At 43.5% G+C, this 19038-nt stretch overlaps 1 protein-coding gene across 1 annotated transcript in view; it reads left to right on the forward strand.

Moving 5' to 3' along the window:
* VILL (villin like) overlaps positions 1–19038 on the forward strand; it is a 40248-nt gene that overhangs the window by 12844 nt on the left and 8366 nt on the right. Inside the window, exons 2-13 of the mRNA XM_062567646.1 lie at positions 342–423; positions 2663–2737; positions 5982–6178; positions 7461–7569; positions 8092–8202; positions 10950–11149; positions 11238–11316; positions 12712–12810; positions 15040–15193; positions 16268–16368; positions 17053–17190; positions 17756–17914. Of these exons, the coding sequence (XP_062423630.1) occupies positions 355–423; positions 2663–2737; positions 5982–6178; positions 7461–7569; positions 8092–8202; positions 10950–11149; positions 11238–11316; positions 12712–12810; positions 15040–15193; positions 16268–16368; positions 17053–17190; positions 17756–17914 (1491 nt within the window). The 5' untranslated portion in view covers positions 342–354. The remainder of the gene's footprint in view (positions 1–341; positions 424–2662; positions 2738–5981; positions 6179–7460; positions 7570–8091; positions 8203–10949; positions 11150–11237; positions 11317–12711; positions 12811–15039; positions 15194–16267; positions 16369–17052; positions 17191–17755; positions 17915–19038) is intronic.

Here is a 19038-nt window from a genome sequence, read left to right on the forward strand (position 1 = left end):
TAACTAAAGCTGAACTGATCTGTCCTCTTTTTGTAGTCAGTGGAGAGATGGAGACATTTCATGGTGTGGTTTTCCTCAAATATCTAGGTCTCCACTGACTGTGGTGGAATCCAGATAACTAGTTCAGATGTAGATGTCTGCACTTGGTCAGATAAATCCCACCTTAATGAGCCTAGTCCTTGGGCTACTGCACTAGTAGGGAATCATAAGTGTCTATATCAAACTGGTTTGGCAAGAACGTCCAAAGCAAACAAGCTTCAGTCTCAGCTCACTTACTATTGTATCCAACTATGTAGTTATTTTTAGTTATTCTGTTCATCTGTTCTTACTTTCTCTTCCAGCTCAGGGGACAGGATGACAGACGGTGACTCAAATCTTCCAATTATCGAGAGAAAGCTGGGACTCCAGATATGGGGAATAGAGGTACGACAAGAGGAGAGTGATGTGATACAGTGTGTGTGTGTGTGTGTATGTGTTTCAAGAAAGAGATATTCTCAGAGTAGTCTGGATAGCAAAAGATGGTCCTACAGGAAAGATGCAGCTTTCTCCTGTGAGAAACAGGAGACCTAGTTTCTAGCTTTGCCTTCCTCCCTGTGCAACTTTCAACACGTTATTGCTTGGTGCTTTGGTTCCCTCCTCTGTATAACAGCAATAATAGTGACTAGGGAAACGTTAAATTTGATGGGACTGAATGTGTTCTGGCAGTGCACTCCTCTAGCACTTGCGGCTCTTTTACGCACTGTGAGAATTGTTACATGGCTGTTTTAGCACATTTGAAGTTAATTACCTGTTGCATCAAGAAGGGATGTTAAGGATTAGCAACCTTACTCTATACCAGCAGTGGGGCAGCTATCATGAGGAAGGCACACAGTTTTGCAGGGAAGGTATTCCCACTGTGTCTATATGCATGTCACCCCCAGCTTGCCTACTCTGATTGATGGGTCATTGCAGGAAGAGATACTACAGCAAGTAAGATCACCTTCTGCTTGGTGTGATCTTTCTTTGTGCCTTCTTTCTGCCCAGTTTCACAGAGGATGTTCCCCTGCAACAAGAGGGGGACATAGACTGAAGTCCAGAGCCAGGCCAGGGGAGCAGTGCAAAGGGTCTCTTATATGGGTCTCAAAATGATGGTAATCCTCTACAAATTCAAATTATATTCCAAATAGTCCAGGGTCTTTGCCTTTGCCTTTTTTCTCCCAAACGCTGTATTAAGCTGCTTTCTAGTGGATCTGTAATTAGAGAACCATAGTTTCACAAAGGCCAGGCTGATATGCCAGAAAACAAGTCAGGCCACCAGGAGAATGTGTGTATCTATTCCAGGGAACCCCAGAGACAGATCAGGCCCAGGAACCGTGTGTGTGGTGGTGTGTGGCACACCCAGGCATGCTGGGTGGGCATGGCTGGTTAATTGTGATGTGCACCAAGTGCAGTGTGCAATTATGGTTTAGAGGGGTGAGAGAGACATCATTGTCGTCAAGTCTGTCTTTTCTCTGCACTGCTAATTGCTATGTATCCCTAACAAAATAGTTATAGTTGGTTAAAGCTGCTGAAAGAGTTGAACTGATGATTGAGTAAAAACCACACCCTAAAACTAAACTTAGGGTGAGACACAGTCACACCTCTAGACATTCCCACACAAACGCAAGCTCTAGTGCACTTCAGCCTGACCTGGCCTTCAAGTACTAGATCTACAGGTTTACAGAGGGGAAAGGAGAGCGAAAAACTCCTTGTCAGTCTGAGCATACAGCACTCTCATTTCCTTCTTCTCAACCCTTAGCACTTTCAGAATTTCCTCCTGGAGAAGTGGCTTTTCCCAGCCCATGAGCACAGCCCTGATAGTGCCACCAAGGATCAAGATGAGCAAGGGCAAACTGCATTGGTATCTGTCATCCAGTGTGTTGGGGAAAAAAACAAAAACAAAAAACAATAGAGGCAACAGCACCAGCCCAGCTCCCAATTGGTGCTCTTGCTGGCCTGAGAAGTTGTCCTGGTCTCCCCCCTAATCTCCCTTGTCAGAACATTGCAGCAATGCACTTAATCTTCATTCACTCTGGCCTAAGGAGTCCCAGCCAGTATGGGTGTCCAAGATTTCCTTGTAAGACTTACTCCACAAGCACTAATCAGTGACCTTATCCGGGCACTTCCTCATTTCCACAGTCTCTCCTTCCTGTCTGAACTCTTCCAATTACTCCTCGTTATATACAGAGGTGGAAATGGGAAGTTATGAGTTTCCTTAGGAAGATATGTTGCAAATCTGACATAGAGATGTTTGAGGTGCCAGCATAGCGTTCTGATGTATGGCTGCCAAACTAAACCATGATTCATCGCCCTCTAAATAAATAGCCTTCAAAAAACTGTCAACAGTTATGACAAGGCAAAGCAGTATTTGTATCCTCAAACCCAATCTGTAGCCCTAATAGAAATTAAGTGTGATTATCAGTTCCTTCTCCAAAAAGACAGACAAGCTCTCTGCCCCCGGAAACTGCCTGATATTGGCTGGGGGCCATGGAGCATGTAACTGCAACTTGAGCTCCTTGGTCCTTCCTTCTCCAAACCTTAATTGTCATCCTAGTTTTTCATGCATCCCAGCTTCCCTGTTTCACATTCATCAGCTTGTGGCTCTTGGAGTTTTAGCAATGACCTAAACACTCATCTTTTACAGAATATGAAGATGGTTCCTGTTCCTGAAAAGGCTTATGGGACTTTTTTTGAAGGAGACTGTTACATAATTCTACACGTAAGTAAGGCAAACAGACACCAGCAGACAAAGAGGTTCTTTAGCTCCAGCTTGACCCCCAGATACTCTCACAGATGAGAGAAGCACTGTGGGATAAAAATGGTTGTGCCTCTGTGTTCACTATCATCTAATCATGCACCTGAATTTAACATTGCCCGTTGCAACAATATTGTGCTTTTATAATCAGAAGGCCAGAAGAGCCATTAAGTCAGCAATTTATTAAAATGGCTTATCTTCTAATCAGCTGACTAATGCACAAAGATGGCAAAACAGCAAATATATTCCTGGCAAACTAAAGCAAGGCCTAAATTTGTATGATTCATGGGACGAGTTAGGGTGTGTGAGAGGTGGCCAGCTGGAGGGCTTTGTTTTCAGTGGATGATGTGGGCTATGGAGGACTGCCACTTTGTGACACATGAGCAGTAGAGAAGCTCTGTAGTTCTTCTCCCTCTCCCTGTTAGGAGACCTCATCCATCTCACCAAAATTTGCTCCAGATCTACTTACAACCAGCTGAACCTAGACTAGCTAGAAGCATGAGAAACATCTGAGAATAATCCTACAGTTGGGGCTTTACAAAGTGCCTTGAGTTTCTACAGCTCTCTGGGAGGATGATGTGTTGCATTGAGCTTTTGAACCTTCTTCCAAATTTCTTCATCTGTACGGAGCAATCCAGGCCCCATTGCCTAAAGTGATGTCCATACATGGAAACCAGAAGCATTTCCCACTTCCTGGGTCAGAGTGTCCCTACTGTAAACATTCGTACGAGTCAAGTAACAGCAAAGCCTCCACTGTCCCACAATAACCAAAGATACATAAATGCATGTCTGTAATGCAACAGAGTCCAGTTCATGCAGTGCTTGAATCACATAAAGCAACCTGGATGTCCTACACCCCAGGGAATATCTAACCATTGAATAGATCATCAGGTAGGATATTCAGTGAGCATGTGTGTGAGCTAGATTTATGTTCTTTGTGTGACTTTTTTAGATAGGAGAATTGAATGTAGATCTCCTCCAGACCTCATGCCCAGATTATTTGGATAAGGTACCTACTTTTAACCCTCAAAAATGTTTACAAGATGGAGAAATGGCTATCCATATGCCTCTAGGGACAGATTCAGCTATAAACACAGGAGTTTTGTGACATTTTAGAGGCCCTGGAATATCTAAGATGTCCACACAGGACCAGCAGATGTGACACATGAGACCTGCACCTTTCTGAGGTAGCACTTGAAGCCCAGTCTCGGTGACCCAAAACACCTCAAATGCCCCTAGGGTCCTGGCTGAGGAAATTGAATTGACCTCATAGTGTTTAGCTGTGCCACAGATCACAATTCTTGGAAGATTTCTTGATGAAATCTTTTCTTAATTCTATGGGCTTCATTCAATTTCCTGCACTTACTGTAGGGTGTCTCACGTGGCCTCCAGGCACAGAGGAAAATACAGAAAACCTCTGAGTCTTGTGTCATCTCCACCATCCCCATGTGGGTATCCAAATGATTTAGGTTGTCTTTGACAGCTACTGAACTGGGTCTTCTATCTTTATTTACTCTAGTGGGAGCTTAGACCTTTCTCACATGAGGACATCTAAATTTAGGGACAAGGTTGAGATGCCTGAATACATGCTATTAGTATCTCCCCTACCTTGCAGCTGCTCCAGAGGAGCACACATACCCTGTAAGTCCTAAGTCATAGCTTAGATGCAGAAGTCTTGGATAGCCTTAAAATTCTCAAAAAGCTCATAAATGCCATTTTTTAGGCAAATAAATCCTCCTGTATGTATCTTCCTCTGCAAGCTGAATCCGCTGTGTGTCAAGCTGGGAAAGCAGGTTGAGATAGCTACACAGAATGACTCTCCTGCAGTAATTCACCATGCAGATGCATTTATGTTACCTTTCAAGTGCTTTGGGCGAATTGATTTAGTAGCAGCAAGGCAAAGACATGCTCAGAACACAATAGGAGTGTCCTTTCAAGGGGCTGAATATAATCACTATAGATTTTGATGCTCATAGACTCAACTTATGTTGCAAAAGCTTCCCTAGGTAGAAAAGCCTTTAATCAGTCCACATGTCTCCTTCCCCCCTTGCATAAAAGATGGTAAAAATACTCATCTTTCAACTTCTTGACAACAAAGGTTCTCCACAGGACAGTGGGACTTTGATTGTATTCAGTGACAGTCAATTAAATAGAGTGATTTTGCCACAAATTAATCAGTTGTGCTGAAGGAAACTGAGTTGTATTTTATTCAAGTTCAAGTGTTCTTCACTGTGGTGCCACTACACAAAAGCAAATAAACAGAACTTAGTGTCAAATCCAGTTTATAAAATGAGCTTTTATTGTCTTTCGCAGATATGGATGATAGGGTTTAACACAGTAGGCAATGAAAAATAGCTGGCACAACCCACATAACAATAAGCACACCTGTTCTCAGACCAGTTGCCTCTTCTTTCTAGGCTATTGGGTTTTTCTGTAATAAGATGAATCACAGCATGCACCCATAGGTTCAGCTTCATTTGGAGTTATGTCTATTTTGCAAGTCAGCAGGAATTCAGAGGCAGTTGGTGTTACTTAATAGTGTGATAGAAGAGGAAAGAAAGGAGAGTAGCTCCAGGCAAATAAATATGAGTGTATATTACATTCAAAAAATGATCTATGACAAGAATATCCTTTAAGTTTTGATATCAATCTCTACAAAAGTAAGACAGGTTGAATGCATGAGTTCTTGGAATGTCACAGATGCTCCGTTTCATGATAACAAGAGTGGTAAAAGTACCTAAGACAGAAACATGCTTCAGTGCAGTATGTACATAGGCCTCATAGGCTCTCCTGAATCAGGGTCCTGGGGATCGAGCTGACTCTCCACTCTACCTTACCTGAGGGTCCTGGGCCATCCAGGCTTTGGTTCACTCTGAACTCCCTTGTGCTGACACAGCTCTTCGTATCCCTAATTCCACTTGTTTGAAAGCAGTGACATAACGGTCAGGGCAATGGTAATGGAGGCCAAGGCACCAGAGGGACAGCCAGATCCTGGGCTGATCTCCTAGGGAGTGTCACAGGGCTCAGTCCTGCCTCCTCTTGCCTAGGAGAAAGACAGGAGCAGAAAAGCCCCTAGGAAAAGGCTCCATGATTGCTTGTTCATGCCAGGTCTCTCTGGCCAGCAGTGTTGTTTGCCAAAACTGTATGGGCTGCATCTTCCCAGTCAGGGAAAATGCATCCTGAATCTCTTCTTTCCCACCTCTTCCAGAACAAAAGAACCTCTCGTGGCTCCACTACAGACTTGCATTACTGGATTGGCAAGGATTCATCCCAGGATGAACAAGGTGCTGCAGCTCTGTATGTCACCCAGATGGATGATGCACTTGGGGGAAATCCTGTGCAGCACCGGGAAGTGCAGGGACATGAATCTGAGACCTTCCAAAGCTATTTCCGGAATGGCATAATGTAAGTAACAGAAAATACCCCGCAAGTCACAGTCCCTGGGGTTCCTTCAGCTTCTCTCTGTGCCGGAAGCATCAACATTTCAAAAATCTGAAAAACATGAACCAGTTCTGTAATTGATCAAAACGCAAAAGAAAAATTTCCTATTTAAAAAAACTTAGTTTTAAGTATTGAGATTAGAATCGTGCTGTTTTGTTCCATTTGATCATTTTCCAAGATGTTTGCTGTAAATGCATCTTAATGTCCCTTTTGCTCACTCTAGGCTCTTCTTTCCACTCTTCCACCCACTCTAGATTTGGTAGGTCCATTGATGGCACTTTAGACTAATATCCACTTTGAAGAGAAGTGATGATTTGGCTCTCACTGAGAGTAATTTTCCTGCAGTGAAAGCAAAATTTGGCTCACTGAACTTAAGACATTTAAAAGATATTTTCTCATACAACTGTGTGGTCTTGGCCCCCATCAGGGTCTTTGGAAGCTGACTCTGATAGCCACCCACCAAGAGGACCTGTCTCTCTCCACTGGCAATAAACAAAGTTTAAGAGATTTTCTAAAATTCACTAGGATATATAGAAGGGGGTTAGATTTGTCCAAAAAGCAGTAGAGGGGCTCTAGGACTTTCCTGAGGGGACCACATCCTCTCACGATGTGATTGCACCTTCCTTGCAAAGTTGCACAGAAAGGAAGTGATGGCATCATGTAATAAGTCAATACTGTGCTAAAATCAGGCACTGCAAAGTGTACCTTCCAGGATGAAAGCACAGTGAAATCGGTAGATTAAATCTGAGAGGAAGACAGTGTCCTGCATCCCTTTACAATAGCATTTTGTGCTGCCTATGTCAACAGCTTTCTGTCTCACCTACTTTTAAATAGAACAACTATTTTCAACAAAATCAAATTTTAGCAAAAAAAATCTATTTTTTACTGCAAAACATGTTTCTTAATTAAATGTCTGAGGAATTTTTCAATTCTGAGAAATCACTGCCTTGCTTGATATTTTCAGTTTGGTTGTGTTATGTTTCTATTGCCCTCTCTGACTTGCCTGTTGAGCTACACACCTTATCCCAAGATGCATGACAGGAATACAACGCCTGTAGCAGGTGGAAGGACACCATGAGGAGTCATGCTGTGAATGGAGACCAAGGCAACAGCATTTGACATTCCATTTTTGATGACATTCTCGCTAGGTTTTTACTTGTCACCAAAAACTTGAATTTTTTTCAGAGGATAGAGGAGCAACTGTTTTCTAACCAGCATGAACTCTTTGTTCCCTGCTCCATACCAGATACAAGAAGGGAGGAGTAGCTTCAGGATTCAAGCATGTGGAGACCAATATGTACAATATCAAGCGTCTTCTTCATGTCAAGGGGAAGAAGCACATCTCAGCCACAGAGGTAAGCCCTCTCTACTTATGTATCATTTGTCCTTGCCTTTCCTCCTGCACCCTATTTCCACCAGACTTGCTTGACAGATAGCTCTTCCCTGCTTGAGCACCTGTACTACAGGACAGTTTTCAAGAACATGCTGTGGGTTTTGGTGTTACCCTGAGAGAAGCCCTTTGACTCAGCAAATAGATGAGTGCCATCACTGGGCTCTTTCTTTCACAGGGTGGTTGTTGTTCTCAGAAAATAATTTGGAAGACTGGAATTTTTGGAGAATGAGTAGGGACACACCTTCAGCTCACAAACATCTACTCCATCTCCCTTCCATTAGTAAGAGTAGACTTATTTACATCCATTCAAAATGAAAACAGATCTTACAACCTCAGTGTCATTGTTGGATCTAGCTAGAAAAATGAGCATGCTATTGCAGATCAGTTCTTATATTCCTGGGAGGAAGTTCCTTATGACTGTTAGTTGACCCCTTTGGCTCTTGTTGCCTCCACCAACCCAAGCCATTTCATTTTCTCGTAACAGGTAGAGCTTTCCTGGAACAGCTTTAATAAGGGTGATGTTTTCTTGCTGGACCTTGGGAAAGTGCTGATTCAGTGGAATGGACCCAATTGCAGCATTGCTGAAAAATCTAGGGTGAGTACAGGCACAAAAGACCCTTGGTTTATTAGAGGTACTTTCTGATGCCTGCAGCAAGACAAAACACAGAGAAAAGAAAAGGAAAAAGTGAAAGATGCTTGCAAAGTGAGAATCTCAGTAAAACTACAGACACACAGATGAACAGAGAAAATTCTGGTAGATCCTGTGAGGCGGAAGCAGGGCAATATGTAGGATTGCAATGCTGGACTTGGAGAGCAAACCTTGACATCTTCAGAGACCTACTTGGAGGAACCCTATGGATTAGGGCCCTAGAAGGAAGAGGGGTCCAAAAGAGCTGGTTAATACTCAAGCATCACTTCCTCCAAGCTCAAGAGTGGTACATCCATATGAATAAGAAGTCCAGCAAAGGAGCAGGAGACCTGCATGGATGAGCATTTGCTCCTGGCAAAACTCAAACAGAGGAAGGAAGTATACAAAATGTGGAAGAAGGGACAGGCCATATGAGGGGAATATAAGAATGTTGTCAGAGTATACAGGGATATGATGAAGAAGGCTAAGGCCCATTTAGAATTAAATCTGTCAAGGGATGTCCAGGACAACAAGAAGGGCTTCTTCAAATACATCAGTAACAAAAGGAAGATGAAGGAAAATGTGGGCCCACTGCTGAATGGGGTGGAGGCCCTGGTGACGAAGGATACAGAGAAGGCGGAGTTACTGAATGCCTTCTTTGCTTCAGTCTTCACTGCTAAGGGCAGCCCTCAGGAATCCCAGAGCCTGGACACAAGTGAGAGAGAAAGGAAGACTTTCCTTTGGTCGAAGAGGATTGGTTTGTCTCAAGCCTTCTACAAGGGCAAGTGCAGAGTCCTGCACCTAGGGAAAAATAACCCTAGGACACCAGTACAAGCTGGGGGCCAACCTTCTAGAGAACAGCTCTGCAGAGAAAGACGTAGGAGTGCAGGTGGATGACAGGTTGACCATGAGCCAGCAATGTGCCCTTGTGGCCAAGAAGGCCAATGGTATCTTAGGGTTCACTGGGAAGAGTGTTGCCAGCAGGTCGAGGGAGGTGATCCTGCCCCTCCACTCAGCCCTGGGGAGACCTCATCTCAAGTACTGTGTCCAGTTCTGGACTCCCCAGAACAAGAGAGACGTGGAGCTACTGGAAAGAGTCCAGTGTCATGCTACAAAGATGATCAGAGGGCTGGAGCACTTGCACTATGAGGAGCGGCTGCGAGAGCTGGGCCTATTTAGCCTGGGGAAGAGAAGACTGAGGGGGGATCTTATCAATGTGTACAAGTACCTGAAGGGAGAGTGTCAAGGGGACGGGGCCAAACTCTTTTCAGTTGTCCCATGTGACAGAACAAGAGGCAATGGGCAGAAATTGAAGCACAGGAAGTTCTGCCTGACCGCAAGGGGGAATTTCTTCCCTGTGAGAGTGACGGAGCACTGGCACAGGTTGCCCAGAGAGGTTGTGGAGTCTCCTTTTCTGGAGATCTTCAAGGCCCGCCTGGATGCAACCCTGTCTAATATGCTCTAGGTGACCCTGCTGAGCGCGGAGGTTGGACTAGATGATCTCCAGAGGTCCCTTCCAACCTTACTGATTCTATGATTCTATGATTCTCGATGCCTTGTAGTTTGAATGACATATGGTCTAAATAGTCAATAATAACAGCTAGTTTAACTGCAATAACTTAGTATTTATCTATCCCCAAGGTAGAGGAATTTTTAATTTTTAGTAGCATCACAGGGAATCTCAGCTTGGTCTGTATGAGACAAGCAGGAATGCATATCCTAAATTTTGGTAGGACAATTTTATCCATAGCTCTCAACACACTTTAAAAGGGGTCATGATCCTTATTTTGCTGATAGAGGAACTGAGATACAGAGATTTAACAAGGCAATATCTACCAGTAGCTCATAGGCAGAGTTGAGCTCATAGCTTGACATCACACACATTAAAAGGCAAGTGAAGCTGCTCTTCATATGATGGCACCTGAAGAGCTGGGAGGGTAGGAGGTTCACATAGAAGGCAGTTTGGCAGGAGACAAGGGAAGAGGTGAAGGTCCACATGAGTGTGGAGAAGAGACAAAGAAACTGCAAAGAGACAGAGAAAGGGGACCAGGAAAGGGGAAGGCTGCTGTGAGGAACAGGCCATGGTTCACTTCAGGCCTGGCAATCAAGCAAATCATTTTGTAGGACTAACAAAGAGGGCCCCTTTCAAAGCTGTGGTCATGAGATGGTGAAAAAGTTACACATTATCCATTTATCTATGGAAAATTGAGATTTCAGCCTAATTAGTTGTTTGACATTTCACAGTGTTTTTATCACAGAAAACTTCCGTGTTTTTTGAATACTTGAAATATTTAAATTTAAAATGTTATGGTACATCCAGGGTCCCACAGTTCTGCTGCCTCTGGCTTCTATTCTGCTCAGCATGCGTGCATCTTGCTTCCAGACCGTGTCTCACAAGGTTATTGGATTTGCTTATGCACAGTGACACATATGCAATGCTTGTTGTAACTGCTGCACATCTACGCTCTACAGGAACAAATACCAGTAGTGACTCTACTAAGGAATGTTTTCCTAGGAGTTAGTTAATAAGCAGGTATAATAGACATATCCTCATGTTTTAACAGCTAAATTTGCAAGACAATAGCAGCTTCAGAGAACTGTAGCAATCCATCTTAGGCTCCATCTTAGTCCTCCATCATTACAATAGGTTTGAGACACTGCTTGCTGAATTCACTGTCTGGATCTAGATTTATCCCCTTGTGATCCTCGTGCAGGGCCTCGCATTGGCTCGTAGCATCAGGGACAGCGAAAGAGGTGGCCGTGCTCAAATTGGCATTATTGACAATGAGAAGGACTCGCCAGACCTCATGCAGATCATGAAGATGGTTCTGGGTGAGAGGCGTGGGGAGCTCCGAGATGCCATCCCCGACACGAAAGCAGATGAGCTGCAGAAAGCAAATGTCCGGCTCTACCAGTAAGTCTCAGGCTGAGCCTCTGAACCTAAGCCCTTCTCATGGAGGGCTCTGCACAGCCTGACTCCTCTCAATAACTCTTTCTTTCAGTGTCTACGAGAAGGACAATGACCTGGTGGTACAGGAGATAGCTACTCGGCCTCTGACACAGGACCTGCTCCAGCATGAGGTGAGAGAACAACCTCAGTCCTTAAAGAGAGAAACGCTGCTGTGGCCTCCTTTGTTTTCAGCTGAGCACCTACTTCTATGAGATGCTCTGCAGAAAATTATCAGCCCTTCTGTCCTTTAAACTGTGTCAAGTGTCCTCTAAAAATAGGACGCCTGAGCCTCCACCTATAGTCTTGGTGCCCAGAGGCCAGCAGTGGATTGAAGCTGCTTTAACAAAAAGTGGCAAACCAGCCCTCTCAGCTGAGAAGTATATTAGCTTGGCAAGCATTATAAAAGGAGAGTCAAGGCAAAGCGCATTGAAATGGGCCAGGATTAAATTCCAGATAGAAATACCTGCACAGTGATGTTCTAGGACAGCCCCCCGTTTGCAAAAATGAGAGCAAACAGCCACTCTGCTCATAAAAATATGAAAATTAGATACATTTTCCTGTTGTAGCAAGTGATGAGACTCAGTGACCCTCCTGGAAGGAGTTGCCTTACAGACCCTCTGTCTAAAGGCACTGAGAAAACAGAGGCCTTCCTAAAACCCTTCTGGCTAAAATTTGGCAGAGAATTGCTCATCCTTGTTTCTTTGCTGCACAAAGTGGCCTATTCCAAAATTGGGTTGTGCTGCAAGTCATCTGGCTCCAGCTTCTTTATTGCCTTGTGCCCATTACCCATGCTCCATTCAATCCCTGATGTCAGCACTGTTAAATCTCAGTCTCCTTTTATAGGCATATAAAGATCACATTTTTCCTGTCGAAGCTCAATTTCAGAATCACTAAGCCTTTGGTCACACAGCATGTTGTCAGTTGGGACCATCGGTTCTCCACAGTGGAGATGGGCTGCCTGGCAGCCCTCTCATCCCATAACTCCAGATTAGGGATGAAAAATACTGGAGCAGAAGAGGTCTAAGTTGGGCTTTTTCTGTTTCTTTAATACTAGACTCAGCATAAATTAACACCATCATCAGCAGTACTGTAGTACTGCAAGCTGAGGGTGAAATTCGGCACTTGCTTCTCCTGAAGCCTTTTGGAGCTGGTGTTCCTGTTGGTTTAGGAGCAGCTCTCATGTGGCTGTAATGGCCAGTTTGGAGAAGTGCCTAAGAAAAATATATATTTTATTTCTTCAGAGTTAAAGAGCAGCTGCTGGGATCAGAGGCACTTGCAAGGTCAGTGTGCCCAAGAACCCAGGCACTGTACAGTTGAGGCAGACATAGCCCATTCATGCACAACAAAAAATCCGCCCTCTGTTGCTTCTGCTAATGGTTACACCAGGGTTAGCAGCTCTACAAGACACGGAAAGAAGCTAGATCTAGATGTCCAAGCAGGAGCCAGCCTAGATATGCTACAATAAGAATCCTTCCCTGAAAAAAAAATTCATTTTTCATTCATTTTTCTTTTCTGTTTCATATCAGGACTGCCACATTTTAGATCAAGGTGGTTTTAAAATCTATGTTTGGAGAGGAAAATTATCCAGTAAGGAAGAGAAGAAAACAGCCTTCAGCAGAGCTTTGGTGAGCTGAAACACAGTGCAAAGAATGTTGTGGGAGGAAACTAAGCACTAATCTAGATCTGATCATTCATTACAATTAAATGTGGGTCTTTAAGAACTGGCCTGTGTAATAACAGGACTTAAATTTTGAAGGGAGGTGGGACGAAGTGAATGCAAAATTGTTCTTCACCAAATTGCAGTAGAACTGGAATCTGTCATTGAAAGTAGGAGGAAAACAAAGAAAATTTTAAAAGAAGAAAATACAAAAGAAAAAAGAAAATACTTTCTTACAGCAGATGGTGAATGTCTAGAATTTGTTGTTTCAAGACATGCTGGAGACTTGTGATATCAGTAGGTTCAAAAGGGGTTAGACAAATTCATGGTCAGCAGGTCCATAAACAGATATTAAAGGCGATAGGATCTTCTATTCCCTCTAACAGCCATGACCCAATATTGTGGCTGCTGGGGAGAGCAAAGGGATCAGACCGTAAATAGTCAGCAGGCTCACATGGGCTCACTAAACAGCATTTCCTACAGCCACTGTTCAAGGCAGCATGGACCAGTGCTCTGACCCAGAAAGGCATTTCTTACATTTCTAATCAACACTGTGATACTTCTGGCAAGTCAGCAGGGAACTTGACTGCTCTCTGAAAAAAAAAAAAAAAAGAAAAAAAAAAAAAAAGAACAGGTCTTATATATAGATGCTACAGGTTAAATCTCAGGTCCATTGTGGTCAACAAGATAATGCCCATAGCTTAGGTTCAGGTTCTGTGTGTGAATTTGAAGCTGATGTGGGGATCTTCCACTGGGTAGAAAGAGATCTGTTATGAACTCAGGTTGGCCAACCTGAGACAAAACCAGGGATCAGGCTAAGGTAGAGCACATCAGCACAGCACACTTATGCCACCCCTTCAATTAAGGTATCATACTGTTATTTTCTGGCCTAGCATGCCCCAACACATTATTTCAGACAAAATCAGCCTTGAGAGAGCCTGAGTGAGTAGGACATTTGGTAGGGCTTTTTATATATATATATATATAAATTGGCATGTTGAAGAGAAGACTGGAAGGGAACTTGGCTTTTAACTCTGTTGACTATCTTCTTATTGACTATCTAATGACTTGTTTGAAGACCATAAATGGCCTCACCTTCAATGAGATCTTACCTGGGGAACTTCAATACTGATCACACTTATTGTCTCAGGGAAGAAAAGTTTTGACAAACTTTGCCTTAAAATTTACCTCTCAGTCCTCTGTGCTCCTTCCAAAAGCTTAACTCAGATGCTTTTTAGTATGCAATCAGCTTTGTAAATTCTGGCCTTGAGCTACAAATATAGAACAAAAGATATCTCTTTCAGCATGACAGGTGGGAGGGATGGGAAGACCATCTGCTCTACTTTTCCCTGGGGGTAGTGGGTGGCTGTGGTAATTACAGCACAAAATGAACGCTCAGAAGCCCGCACTTGGGCTCCTTCCCAAACAGTGGCTGTCAACACTGTACCTCTGGGTCGTCCTGGAGCCTGCTGAGATAAATACGAAAGCAGTTACCAAAAACTGAGCAATGACTTTGACATTGTGGCAGAACAGATAATTTTCTTCCCTCTCAGACTATATCAAGCGCCTATGTTGAACTAGCCTCTTAACTCAATAGCTGCCCTATTTGTGAATGTTTGTCTCCTCAGAACACGTCATAGTCTGTGGTATGGCATGGACTCTGCCTCCATGCCTTTACTATCTCGACATGTTTTAACATGCAAAAGGGAGGGCACACTCACTTTTGTAAAGTGAGACAAAAAGATCAGAGTGAAGCAGAGAGATGAACTGTGCTTTCAGGTCATGGGCATAGCCTATCACTACTCTTCCCCTCTCCCCTCCTCATCAGAAGCTATCTACAGATCTGGGTGAGAGAGAGGAGAAGGATTTCCATTAGACCCATGAGAGGAGATTCTCTTCAAGATGAAGATGCCATTTAGAGATTAGTTTTAGGATGTGATCTAGGTCACCAACTTTGGGGAAGAGTTCAGTTGCTTGAATACAAGTATAAACATAAGTACTACAGTGGAAGCTTGCAGACATCGCCATTTATAAGTCTACATGCAAGTGTCTTAATCTTGAGGTAAATCCTGTCCTTGGTCATGCTGCTATGTTCAGCTGCAGAGAGATGTTTGCTCTTTGGACTGGCTCAGTTCCACGTCCTTCTCCGTAAAAACTTCGATGTGTCCCAACTAAAGTCCTTTTGCAATGCCACTAGGGTTTCATCCAAGCCAAAGGCTATCCTCCTTCCACCAACATTGAAGTGATAAATGATGGAGCGGAGTCAGCCATGTTTAAACAGCTCTTCCAGAAGTGGACAGAAAAGGATGAAACACAAGGGCTGGGCAAAGTCTATACTACTGGCAAAATTGGTGAGTACATTTTCAGAGCCATGAATTGTCTCAGATTTGACTTTACTGCTTGCTCACCTTTGCTAAGTGACAGCTGAGGGAACATCATTCACATTGGTTGTCTCCTATCTTCATCATGTTGAAAATGTAAAGCACGTTCTTCTCATGACCTATATTTTCCACCTTATTCAGTAGATGCAAAGCAATCAGCAACTGAACATCACAACTGCCGAGGCTTCTTATATGAACCTAAATACTATTTATTCCAAATGTAAATGTAGGCGGAAGATCAATCTCTCTTGAAAAAAAAATATGAAAAAATTCATACTTACAGAACTTTTTACAAAGCTTTCATTAGAAATTGCTAATAATGAATCTGATAAAGAATGAACAACATTCTGCTCTCATTGACACTGTTGTCCACCCAGGATCCTCCTGACATCAATAGAATTATTCTGTACTTACACCAAAGTAAACAATAGCTCAATCTATCATGCTGCTGAAATAAATATTGCAATGTATTAACCCCAAAGGTTAAACAATACAGAAGAGAGAGATTTTACAAATGAGTTAGAGGATAGGGACAGACTTGCTGAAAGTCTCCATCAATTAGTCACAAATCTCTCTTTTGCTTGCAAGTTCTCTCTCTTCTCTCAATCTCTTTCTTTCTCCCTTCTGTGTATACTCTCACTCTCTCTTTATCATGGGCTGGAGAAACGTAGTCTTTTTACTTCTGAAAGCCACATTTTAAAAGGAAGGAAAGAAGTACAGGTTTGGAAAATAATCATGAATTTTCAGTCAGGAGGTAACTAATATTTTACCAGCCAATTATCACAATTTCACTGGGATGTGCAGTATGGCCAGCTGCCAGCCCATAACACAGATTAACATCACAGTGTGTACGCTCTTATATACTTTAAAAACAACATTTTCTTACTGGTGGCAAGATTGACGTCATGTGACTGTTAACGTGCTTCTCCTGTGTATGGTAATTGTGTATGTGTGTTAGGGTAGTACACAGAGTTTGTATGGCTTATATGCTTTGCATGCATTGAATACCTTATGTTCATGCTTTCATTCTGGTGGTGCATCCAGCCAAGGTGGAGCAGGTGAAGTTTGACACCACTCAGCTCCATGCCAGACCAGAGCTAGCTGCTGAGCAGAGAATGGTGGATGATGCCTCTGGCAATGTAGAGGTGAGAGACCTTTCTCTGACAGACAACGCAGTTCTCAGAGTGTTTCCAAATCCCTTTTGCCATTCCATACACAGCAGCTGTGTGGACCTGTGAAAGCATGCCCAGCTTTCTCACCTCTCCTCCCCAGGGAAGCACAGCTGCAGCCAAAATGAACCCCTTGCCAACTCTAACTAAAGCAAAACTTACTAAAGCTCTAGGACATTTCTCCTCCAACCTGCAGCCAGTGGAGCAAAGGAGTCACTGAGTTTACTCGACTCCTCTCCTGCCTCAGGCACAGAGCATGAGACTGACACATTCGACTCCCTTTTTGCATTGTCTCATAGTTACGTCCATATCACCAATATCTATGCAGAGCACAGGCCGTCCTCTGTTCTTGCAGCCTCTCACAGAAAACGGAGCTGGCTGAGAAAGGAGTCCTGGGGCTGTGAAGCACCAGGAAGCTGCACTTCCTTGAGAGTCACCAACTGCCAAAAGTCTAGTTAATGGCCCATGTCTTGTGGGAGTCACTGGAGAAACATAAGCTTGCTGGCAAACACTTAATCAGAGTGGGGAAATATAGGCTGGCATCCAAGGAAAGAGGAAGATTTGCCTTCCCAGCTGAAGACCCAGGTGTGCTGGCAAAGGGGCTGTGCTCTATCTTCATATTGACTCCACTGCTGCTCACTAAGACACTTCTCTTGCTAGGTGTGGAGGATTGAGGACTTGCACATGCAGCCGGTGGATCCCAAGAAATATGGGCAGTTCTATGGGGGTGATTGCTACTTGGTTTTGTACACCTACCTGAGATCAGGCAGGCCTCACTATATCCTCTACATGTGGCAGGTAGGTCAAACCGAAGCAGAAGGAACTGTGCTTTGTCTGTTAGAAGCCTAAAACTGACAGTAGCAATTGCAATCAAAAACCCAACTGACACATCCTGAAGAACTCACATGCCCTTTGCTTATCAGCTGTCTACCTGCAAATATCCAAAGCTCCATCTTGTAAGCAACATGGACTCTCTGAGCCCGAGCTGCCATCAGATTGAAAGATGGGAATATAAAACAGAGAGGGCTTACAGTGCTGAAGTTAAACCTTGAAAGTTTTCAGATTTTTCTTGGAGCTCCTCAGACCTGGATCACATGTGTGTTTGAATACCTCTGCTTTCCATTTTTGAAGTATATTTTCCTCCTCTAGATTGCAGAGAAAAGCTTTGAAAATGAGGTTTAAAGGCTCCAAGACCAGAAATGCATATTTAAAATCACGTAGGTTGATTTCCGATCTCATGATACCATAGGCAGGGATCTGGGTTATAATTCTAGCAAGCCTGGAACTGGCAGGAAATTACACTGTGCAAAGTTTTATACCCTTCACCTGGTCATGTTATGTGTGGTATCACTTTTCCCCCTAGGGTCGCCATGCCTCCGTGGATGAAATCACTGCTTGTGCCCTCAATGCTGTGGAGCTGGACAAAAAACATGGGGATGAGGCTGTGCAGGTGCGCGTGACAATGGGCAAGGAGCCACTGCACTTCTTGGCGATCTTCAAGGGCAAACTCATCATTTATGAGGTAATGTAGGCTTTTCTACATGGGCAAGGTGCAAACACCAATGATGGAGCAGTGGCTACAGTGGAAGTTGTTCAGAGTAATGGGCTGATGTCAAGAAGTGTCTTGATACATAGGCCATACAGGCCTAGAGAAAGAATGGAACATTTCTAGCTCTCTTTGTGGTACTTATATAGCCATCACTGCTGTGTTGTATTTTCAAAATCCCCTTTCTCGTTAAGTGGAGCAGCTTTGTGTATTTCCCCATAATAGTGGTAACTAAGACATAGAGAGGCTAAGGACTTCCCACAGCCATTGAAAAGTCTCTAGTGAAGAGGAAACATCTCAGGAATTGAACTTGACCTCTTCATACTAATTTCCTAAGTAGGCTGAACACAGTAAATATCTAAGGGGCAACAGTCCTGGGCTGAGCTGGACTCAGCTGTCTGTCACTGAAGTCCAGCATTTACATGTGAAGTTCTGTCAAATTCTATCCCAAAATATTTTGTAGAGTTACAATAGAAGAACTGTGCTGTAACTTACAGATAGTATACTCCTTTAAGGTCTGGCCTCCAGAGAGCATCCTCCAAAATACCCTGCAAAAAGCTACACTATTTGAATTGACCCTGCCTGAATTTCATCTCATTATCTTCTAATCCACTTCACTTTCTGCTTTGATTGCTGCCAGCTGTTGCAGAGACATTATAAAGGACTGGAAAAGAGCAGGATTGCCCTTAACACTCAGTGGTGGACCAACCATACAACTTTCACAGTAGACATTGAGCTAAGCTCACTGCAGTGGAAAATCTGAGTCCAGCTGTTGTGTCCTTTCCACATGGCAAAGGCATAGCAGATCTTAAGGTCCATTTACATTGAACTTGAGTGCCTTGACAGGAGCTTGTCAAGATTTAGAATATCTGGAAAGAAATTTAAAAGTTATGACATGTGGGATTTATTCTGACCTGGAATCAGAACATGCTTGGATTTACTCACTTGCTTCAATCAGGCTCTGTACAGGCCTGTGGTCCCTTGCTGCAGCAGTATTGAGGAGCTGTGAGCTCAGAAGTCCTTCTCCTCTAACCAAACACACTCTGAATTTGCATGCCATCCTCACCTCCTGGCATCGTCTTCCTCTCTCTTTTCTTGCA

This window comes from Rhea pennata, chromosome 2 (genome assembly GCF_028389875.1).
Source record: "Rhea pennata isolate bPtePen1 chromosome 2, bPtePen1.pri, whole genome shotgun sequence".
In the NCBI taxonomy this organism is placed as follows: domain Eukaryota; kingdom Metazoa; phylum Chordata; class Aves; order Rheiformes; family Rheidae; genus Rhea; species Rhea pennata.